Source organism: Botryllus schlosseri, chromosome 3 (assembly GCF_051294905.1).
Source record: "Botryllus schlosseri isolate E-star chromosome 3, Bs_hap1, whole genome shotgun sequence".
NCBI classification, from domain to species: Eukaryota; Metazoa; Chordata; class Ascidiacea; order Stolidobranchia; family Styelidae; genus Botryllus; species Botryllus schlosseri.
The window spans coordinates 21,871,880-21,882,301 of record NC_137238.1 but is presented as its reverse complement, the minus strand read 5'-3'; the positions used below and the strand labels follow the sequence as shown (position 1 = coordinate 21,882,301).

The 10,422-nt window shown below is 39.4% G+C and overlaps 1 protein-coding gene across 2 annotated transcripts; it reads right to left on the bottom strand.

Moving 5' to 3' along the window:
• Positions 1-442: 442 nt before the first annotated feature.
• On the bottom strand, positions 443-10,407 carry LOC145436092 (peroxisomal sarcosine oxidase-like). Of its 2 annotated transcripts, none has more exons than XM_080313375.1 (8): positions 10,273-10,407; positions 9,783-9,931; positions 9,029-9,269; positions 7,550-7,738; positions 6,393-6,527; positions 4,585-4,749; positions 3,425-3,500; positions 443-623 (listed from the first exon to the last, which is right to left on the bottom strand). In XM_080313375.1, the coding sequence occupies exons 1-8, from the start codon at positions 10,372-10,374 to the stop codon at positions 505-507; spliced, it is 1,176 nt and encodes a 391-aa protein (XP_080169501.1). In that variant the 5' UTR covers positions 10,375-10,407; the 3' UTR covers positions 443-504. The 2 variants fall into 2 exon arrangements, with proteins under 2 accessions (XP_080169501.1, XP_080169502.1); XM_080313376.1 differs by having other exon boundaries at positions 447-623; positions 9,044-9,269.
• Positions 10,408-10,422: the final 15 nt, after the last annotated feature.

Below are 10,422 nucleotides of genomic sequence, written 5' to 3'. Positions count from 1 at the left end.
GTCAGCATTAACAATAATAATAATAAAAACGTTGGTCCTGCTCCCTCCCCGCCCCCACCCCAATTGGGAGCTTGGGTGCGGCAGTTACGGTCCTGGGTATACGGCATGGTGGTGCACCATTTAAAAATTATGACAGCTTTTCGGGTGTACTATCCTCCCGGACAAAGAGCACTGGTCTAGTCTACGAGTTTACTCTGCAGACATAATCTCGTAATTACTTGGTACGAGATACTGATCTACCGCGTGCGAGACACTTTTGTGGCGTAACAATAGACTGTTATAGCATGCCACACTATTTCCAAACAGTGCCATGGGAAACTCGATAAGAAACGGCGAGCCGCATTCTCTTGATAACTAATTATTATGTCGCGGGCCGGATGATTTCGCTTGGCGGGCCGGATCCGGCCCGCGGGCCGTAGGTTGCCGACCCTTGATCTACATGATCACATCGAGCACAGCAAGCCACAGCATTGCAGTACGTGGCAATAAAGTCAAGTTGGAGGGTCACGTTGATTTGTCAAAACGTCGTATAGAAAATGGCTCGAGGGAGTAGGCAGGCTCCTGGGACAATGACATTTGACCGAGTATCTTTCCAACAACTGGAGAAGGGTAGAAACCATGTCCTGTAAAACAAATTTATCATGTAAATATGCGTCAAGATTACTTCCACCCAATGTTCCCTCTAAGCTGCGCACGTGGGCAAATGCGCAGTGCTGACACGGTCTCTGCGCACAGAAAATCTAAGTTGCGCACAAAAATTCCAAAGTGATGACATTTTTTTTAGTTGTTACATACTGTTTTCCAAGGGTCTGCGCAGTGAGTTGGTGAGTGTGTGCAGACTCGTCCGAAATTAGAGGGAACATTGCTTCCACCCCAACGTAACGGTTATGAAGCAAAACTATTTCATTCAACTTTGGATTTTGTAAAGTAAAAAGCATTTTTCGGATAGGTGAACGAGTGAAATCATGTCAACTGAATATTGTTTTGAAAAATGCGAATTTTGCATTGATATATTAATCATTTTTGTGTTAGCCGCGACGATGCATCTTTCAATGTCTATTGACTGCCGGAAGTGTACGGTGTCTCGACAAAATCTACGTTATAAGACTATTTACGAGAGTACATTCGAGACCCCTCACTCTCACCTTTTAATTGAAGATTTTTCGGCATATCTTGGAAATATCGACTTTTATTGCAAATTAGGTAGAAATTTGTTTTATTCCACTTTTACGGACCAATGCTTGCTACTTTGACCACATCTGTGAGTACGTCACGGAAAAATTAGGGGGAGGGAAGTATACGGAGGAGGTCACTGATGAAGTACTTCTAATTTTTCAAAGTATCAAAGTGGGTAAATATCATGGTTGTAATGACTCGAGTCGCGATTTTTTGGTGACTCGACTTGACTCGAGTAACTTTTTGTATTGAGTCGACTTGTACTCGGGACATTGTGCATCGAACGCCAAGACGGACATTTCATTGTAACTTCGAAGAATAGTAAAGTCACCACATTGTTGGTATTTCGTCCATTGGTCGTGATACTTGGAAAAGAGGGCCAGAAACTGATAAAGCTGAGGAAAATTATTATATTATGAATGCGAGTCATTTTAGATCACTCGAGCAGAGTTGAAAAAGTGGGTTGAACCGGATTGAACTGAAAACTGAATAGTGAACATAATGACTTGGACTCGGACTCGAGTCAAAAGACTATGACTCGGACCTCTACAGCTGACTTGACTCGGTGGTGAATTGAAAATGACTCGACTTGACTCGAGTCAAAACTATAAAAGTGATATTGACTTGTGACTCGGAACCTCGTGACTTGGTTACAACCCTGGTAAATATGCTTCCACGTCACTCTACTTGCTCTATAAGATCGACTTGTGACTCGGGTAAAAATCCAAATTAAATGTCATTAAACCATCTGCACAAACTGAATATTCTTGATGACTTGAAATTGACTCGAAATCGGAAAACCGATGTGGCTTGATTTTGAAATCAATTACTTTGATTCAGTAAAAATTTGCGGTGACTCAACACCAGAGTTGCAATGACTTTACTTGCACTCGAGTCCAGTGTTGGGATCAAGTCACTACCTTCGAGTCACGAGTCATTTCGAGTCATTGCCCATTTTGACTCGAGTCAAGTCAAGTCAATCGATTTTCAAAGGTGACTCGAGTCAAGTCAAGTCACTCGATTTTTGGAGGTGACTCGAGTCAAGTCGAGTCAAGTCAAGTCAAGTCACGAGTCAAGTCACAATTCAAGTCAAGTTGCCTTTTCGAAGTATGAGGCATGATATCGTCATTGCATTTTGCTAGCTGTATGATATACAGATTGAGTGGTCACTGATTATGAACAATGAACATATGAACGAATATAGAGGTAAGTATATACGCAAGAAGGCGCTGTATCTCTTACATACACGTAGAACCGCTAAACCGCAGTTTATATAGTTACCAGCCAAAATAGAGAATAGATACGAATTGATAGGATGCAATACATTACCCATTTACAAATCGATATGATGCAATTCGAGCCTGCGCCAATGGTTGAGGACTACATTAACTATACCCGAATTCAATTTCAATAAAACAAGAGGTTTGGTTAAGGTAAAAACAGAGATAAATTACTTTACTATACTAGTTTACGGCAACGTAAGCTGTAAGCTTCGATCACTTCGTTTGCGGTCAATTTATTTGTAAGGGAACAATGGAGGCTCAGTAAAACGCACGATCATTAAATGATTGGTCGTTCTCACGGTTACACCAGCGTTTCATGAACAATCCGAACATATGCAATAGTCAGTGATTTTTATCGACACCGACAACTTGATGACTTGAAATTGAGTCGTGAATTTTGCTCCGAGTCACGAGTCAATCCATATTTCTGATACGCCGAGTCAAGTCAAGTCAAGTCATTTTAGAAAAGTGACTCGAGTCAAGTCATGACTCGAGTCATCCCAACACTGCTCGAGTCATTGCGCATGACCCGACCAAGTCATATCATCATTTCATCGACACATTTTATATGACCTATTCAAGTCTCTTATATCAGTCCTGTAAACTGAAAAATAGGCCCAGAAACAGTCTTTTATGTATTTCAATAAACATGTTCAGACGGAGAAAAATGAGTATGTTATGAATCTGAGGCCTTCGATATCACCCAAGAGTTTCACAGAAGTAGGTTGAACTTGACTTGAATTCGATAATGAACAGTAAACAATTGGACACGGACTCGACCTATTGCTTCATACCTTGGGACTTGACTCGGTGGTGAACTGATAATGACTCGATTTGACTCGAGTCCAAACTATAAATGTGAAATTTACTTGTGACTTGGTTACAACCCTGCTCAACACGACTCGTGACTCGAAGGTAGTGACGTTGTCCCGACACTGACTATAACATACAGCTGTAACATGCACCTGAAAAGCCAGCTCCGATGATTATATTGCGGTGCTTCGGATGATAATCAATAATGAATCCCCAGTCAGGAGTTCTCTAAAAGCATAAGACACATAGTGAACATGAAAGATTCAATTGAAAGCATATAACTCAATTAGATGAAAGTTTTGAATTATTCACCACGGTTCATGAAAAGAATGAGGAAGCTAAACTTTCCGAAAAAATGTCTTACAAGCGGAAGTTGTCAAAGCATGCCATAAGATTCCACCATGATTGATTAGACGCATAGATTCCCAAGACATGTCAAAAGTACTTCTATTACAAGTATGATGTCCAATAAGTACTCATGTAAGCAGTTTCATAAAGTCGGGTCTAGTGGGCACGTACTTTTTGCTTTTAATCGGTGGTGTGGTGGCTACTTTTAAAATTACGACACGCATCTTCATATTCTTCATGACCAAACGAGTAATCCCGTTAGAAATCGGAACATTCTTGACATATATGTTCAGTAATGTGATACAGGGGTTATTTTGAGCGGTTTCTATGACAACTCCACTCGGGAAAACGATAGGAACTCATGCTAAAACAATTTTCTAATTTTAAAGTTCCAAACTGTTGAAGTAAAAAAACTAAAATCTGAAAATTTGTTTAAAGAAATGTGGAATTGTCCAAAAATAAAACCAATTGGGTAAAACCTGGAAGTAGGCAAAACATAGTGCCGGAAAAAAGTATAAGTGCTTTATTTGTGGTATTCATTCTGTTTGTCGACTACCATGCCAATTTTCTTTTATATTTGATTCTATATCATCATCATCATTGGTTTATTAGCAATTTTATCAGTTCAATACACCACAAAAATGCGATACAATGAAAAGATAGGAAGATGTCGAAGCGACAAGGAGTAGTCTATGGAATCTGACACCCACCTGCCGACTTGTAGCACGGCCCGCTTTTAGGCTTTTCTAAGACACCGCTTTATGCGGATGAGATGGCGAGGAGGAGCCTAGATAAACCACCAACACTTAGGTCGGAATGCTGGAGTCTACCCCGGTCGGACTTGAACCCAAAACCCACTGGTGTTGCAGCTGTGGATTATACCACTACGCTATCTCGCCACAAGCGCTTTGTTACTGGCTACCTCTGCTGATTATGCGCACAATTTCGGCCGCAAAATAGATACCGTGAACATGCATCTTTCTGTTATTTCCGGACCATCAACGTCTATATCGCAAAAATGTTCGGATATCTCGGTCTTGAATTCCTCCAGTCTCTTGTCTTCTATTGCATCCGTGTTCGATTGGTTCTCTTTCTCCAAATCGAGAGATACGATTGCGTTGTGGCACAGCTTGAAGAAAGAAAGAATGGTAGAGAAACCACGGTTGTAACCAAGTCACAAGGCTTCAAGTCACAAGTCAATCTGACTTTTATAGTTTTGACTCGAGTCAAGTCCGAGTCCAAGTCAGCGAGCAGAGAGTCGAGGTATTATGACTCGAGTCCAGGTCCAAGTCATTGTGTTGACTGCTCAGTTTCCAGTTAAAGTCTTGTTAAACCCACTTTTTATAACTCTGTTTGGTGATATAGAATGGTTCTCATTTATAATATACTAATTTTCCCCACTTTTAGTTGTGTCTGGTCACATTTTCAAGTACCAGTACCAATAGACGAAATCCCAATAGTGCGGTTACTTTACTATTCTTCGAAATTACAATGAAATGTCAGTATTGACCGTCTGAGCCTAAAGTCATATGACTTGGTTCGAGTCATGCGCAATGACTCGAGTCCAAGTCGAGTCAATACACAGATTGACTCGAGTCGAGTCATTTCCGTATTTTGAGAAGATGATTCGAGTCAAGTCGAGTCATCAGAAAATAGTGACTAGAGTCCTTACAACCCTAAAAGAAACTGCCACTACATCTGTGTTTTGTAATATTCCGCTTCACTCGATTACTTTCATTCGGTTGCGTAATGCGTATTAGAGTAAAATCCATATCAAAGATGATCAGTAAGTGATTCTGCTGCTTTATCGGAGTAAAAAGGTCCAGTTTTCGTAAAAATGAAGTTTTTTCTGGCCAAACTACTTCGTAAGAACAGACAGTTCCAACCAGAAATGAAGATAAGTGGTACAAATCTAACATTATGTGCGAAAACACCTAATTTAAATACATGATATGTTAGGTCATAATCTTTCGTTTTTTAGGTAAAAAATCACCCTGCTGATAATAATTAAAAGACAATCGGGTCAATTTCTTTAATTGAAACATATGTGTTACTGCCTTGTGCACCATTTACTGAACTTATGCTGTATGAGATGCAATCAACTTTCATAGTCCAAAATTGGTGTTTTTTGAATACCGCTCCGCGAAAAAAATATCATTTCGAAATCGATCCACCGAGCATAAAAGGTTGCAGACTCCTGGTTTAGACAACATTTTTGAGGGCAAAACTTCCCACATGTTACATTTTGGTATTTGTAAGTAGTTTGTTCAAGTAGTTTTGGCATGCCTCAGCAAATTGCTATTTATGCTTGTAATTGAGTAGAATTTCTGACATTACTTCAACAACTACTCGAGCTCTAATCTCTACTTCTAGACGAGGTCAGTAACAAAGTAATTATACTTTTTCGGAGAACTCAGATAGGTTTTCCCAGTTGAGCTTCTTCTTCGGTTTTTAGGCAGAACCACTCTCTTTTTAAACTTTGGATTTTGTAAACTAGACAGTAATTAGTGGATTCGTTGACGAGAAGGAATCATCAGAACGACATTTTCATGTCACAAAGGCGCACAAATTCAGCAATAATGACTTGCCAATGCTAGACTCATTTCATCATTGAAAATCATTAAAATAAATGCTCGAATCACTAAGGCCAGCGTTAAGAAAGCATATAACTGAGCATTCATATGGGCATGCCCTACGATACGAAGGCATTGATTCTTTACCTGAATTGAATACCTGCAAATCTTTACCTATGCTTAAAACAAACTTTCCTACCTTCATAAGTCCAGGATACTCGTACGATGGTGCGGAGTAATAAGTTGGATAGATAATAGCAGGGAAATTATTGGCCAACGAATAGCACATAGACTGACTCTTGTCCCTCCAGTAATATACATTGGCTTTCATCACCTGTAAGGGAAGTGTAGGTTGCCACACATTCACATACTTTCAGTCAAATGTCTGATTTATGGTTCTTTACATCTCATGATCTCGATTTTGCTTTATTATTACTTAAACATTGGGATTTTCTAGACCACAGCATTAGCTCCTGGTCAAATCTTATTCAGCAGGAAGTCATTTATTCGGTAGAATGACTTGACATCGCTTCTGCAAGTGAAATTGCGGCAACCATCGGTTATGAAGATACCTATATTGCTTGCAAACAAGTTCAAAATTACGACTGCACTAAGAACCTCTTAGTTGCTTTGTAGACTCATCAAAACCACACTATTAATTGCCAAGTTTTGTCAGGTAGATGCCATCATAGTTTACTCCATAAACTGCATGGTTTCACTGCATACAACTTTCGAAACACAAGAACTATAACACCAACCAATAGCAACAAGAATATGCATGGAAACCACACAGTTCTATGAAGCACAAATTTAAGATGAAGATCGCATGTTGCATTATCTAAAACTACTGCTGTGCAGTGTTTTGCAGTTCCATGAGCTGTTATTCAAAATATTTGAAGAGCTTCATGGAGGTACAGCACTTCAATACATAATCGAATAGTATATTCATATTGAAATGAACCCGAATATATTCGTAGAGAATTGGAAGGAACATCGTATGTCAACAATTGTATCACAAAATATGACGTCACAAGCATGACATTTCGAATAAGAGAGCATTCAATGTACTATATTTAGATGGTACACGAACTCCTTTTGTTGACACAGCCTTGGCTGGTGTATTTTGACAAAAGTCGACTGCAAGGTACACAAATGAAAGTGTGAATGGCCCCTCCCAACGACACGAAATCTGTCGTCTCGATAACTTTCGCACAAGCGGGATCATCCAACAGATGTTTGCCAATGGCAGAATTCGTGGCCTTTGATTGCTCAGCATCAAGTTTGAGGGGATGAGACAAGCTCACCCTATGCATCGGAAAAGCATCTTACACGAGTCCCGGGTTAAAGCACACTTACTGTGAGAGGCAATTCCAGCCCTAACCCTCGCAGGAACTTGTTGGTATAAGCCCCGCATGCGAGTACCGCCGATCTTGAAAAGTAAGTGCTCTTGTTGGTTTTGATCTCGACTTTATTATCGTCAATGGGCGTGACCGACAATACTTCTTCGTCTTCCAGTATTTGGCCGCCATTTTCTTTGCACAACTTCTATAGTAAAATGTAATGTTGTCAATACATGTACGCCAACTGAGGTGGTACAAAGCAGTCAGCGTTTCTACTCAATTAGAAGAAGAAATAGCAATTTTCAAGATATGCAAAAACTACTTGAAGTCAAAGTGGAAAATGAAGGACTCGGAAGTAGTCAAGTCTGATACAGGGTCAATTCCAACCGGTTATCATGACGCTTTCAGTTTTAAAATTGACGCAAACTTAACCCAAAATTACTTTCTACATCATAAAATCCAAACTGAACGAAGAAAGTATATTGCTTAGAAATCTGTTAAGTATAAGGGGAAGAAGTGTAACTGTATAACCGCTCCAGTAACTAGTGCAAGTAGGCACCTGCTGGATCTGCCGAAGAATTAGAAGTACTTTGTTATTAACAAGACCACGTTTGATCAATATTGCAGTACACTTTCGTTGCTAAAATAGATCACTCTCAGTTGGAAAATTAGTTCACCTGGCACTTTGGTACTTCAACAGTATTGAAATGCTGCATTGCTCATCTCATATATCGCAAAATTTGTGTAATTGGTTTCCAGATGGATTCGCATTATTGTTACGACTACAATGAACGCAACAACTTGTCAGTCAAGTCATTGTAACGTAATTCGCGCTGGATTCAAGAAATCACAATTGATTTTGAGTTTCAAAATTAGGCTTCTCGAATTCATGTTGTAGGCCTACGTGAGAATGATAGTTTCACTTATGCAGTCTTTATTGGCCGAGAGCGCAGTGAGACCTTGACTTGCAACACTATTATCATTACAAGAACATTCAAGCTGAAACATCAAGCACAGGGATGTCATATTTGTCTGCAGACAACAATATCTCAAGATATATATCTGTTTTCAGTTATTATAGTTCTCGCCTTATCAGGTGTAACCAGGGATGGTTTTTTGACACAACCTGAGCTAAACCATATCCATTTCTTAGCAATATATCTATGTGAACAACTGTGTGAGCAGAAAGCGTTTTGTCGCTTCAAATTCATGATTCTGATGTTCGATTTGTTCAAAAATAATCTGTGATTGAAGGAATTCTTCTATACTCACAATTTCTAAACTAGGGTAGCTCTTTGCATTTGTCCATATTTTTAGATCTTCCTAGTTATATTATAAGTGTATATCTGCAAATCAACGAAGACACATATCGTTGGAGCTCAAACGACCACCATCAGCAGTTGTCCTTTAGTTGAGCTGTCTCTCCACGAATTTGACATTAATCGAACTTGTTACTGACTTGGCAGGGTCCGATGTATGTTATAATTTTAATCACCCACAAACACAGTACCCTCAGTGCTTCCAAAATTATCTCTGGTTTCAACATGATTCCGTTCTTATCATACAAAGCTTTATGTTTGGAATCAATCTCCAATCCAGGAAAATGATCTTGAATCTCTTCGCCAGGAATGATATCAAAAGCTAGTGTGTCGTGTTCCGTGCGCTCCAGACATTCATGGAAATCAATCGAGCCTTTCTTTTCGTGCATATCGAACACTTTTAAAACTCCAACTTTCCTGAAGGCAAGGCATACTTACCGGTAAAGGTTATGATGAGACTGATCATAAAATTCGGCAGCAGACTACACGTAACAATTGTGAATGGCTTTAGGCCTTTATGGTAATCAGCCAGCCAGCTTTCGCGTTCTTTTAGCCAACTCCAGTTAAGCTGAAACATACCAGAAATTTGTCCCACATGTTGCACATCCCCGCTTGATATAAAGAGGAAGGCTTACATCTGAATGTTCACGATAAATTGAATTTGAGCGGGGCTCGATTAAAACATAAAGTATGAGCTATTCAATCCTCATTACGAATCGGTCAGTTTTTGTACTTATATCAGATTAAAATGAGCAACTCCTTAACTCAATTTGATGTGTCTTTAGTCATGCAAAAATTTGATAATTTTTAATAATGTTAACGATCCACACTCCGTAGGATATCAACAAATTGGATTTATCTTGCCAAATGATGAGCAATTATGAAAAGGAAACATAGGACTAGCGTTCGCTTAACAGCAAAAAACCATACTTAGCGATTTCAACACCACATTCTGCTTGAAATTGGTCCCACATCTCAAAGGCTTTTGCTATCATCCTGACATCTTCCCTGTCCCCAATAAAGTGGTGGCCAAATCGAGATTGGCCGTGGGAGCTACCCCGTGAATGTGGGTAAGGAAACTGCAAAAATTGTTGAACAGATTTTCAGATTGGAAAAAAATTACTGCTATGACCTTGAAAACTCTTGGTCAGCATAGCAATAGTCAGTGTGGTGCATGGTATAAAATTTGATAAAAGATATCACGAACATTACTAGTGTTAAACTAATTCTTCTTAACGTACTTTCGTACGCAGCGTGGTTAAGGTGAGATGAATTCGGAAATGGAACTTGAAAGCCAAAAAATTTCGAAAGCAGTCATACAGGACTGTCTATAATACAGGCGTAAGCAGTCTGTGTTCTGATTAGAATGCTAAAAATTACATCTGATTCGACCAATTAGAGAAATGATGGCACTACTTACCTGTTCGAATAGAGTAGTCTTAATACCTTGCTTAGTTAAGTTGTACATAGTCCACAGGCCGATAATGCCACCACCAACAATGCTGACTCTGGCAACATCCATTAAAAGTATTTTAATCCAAAAATAGACCTGATATTAGGCTACACTCTG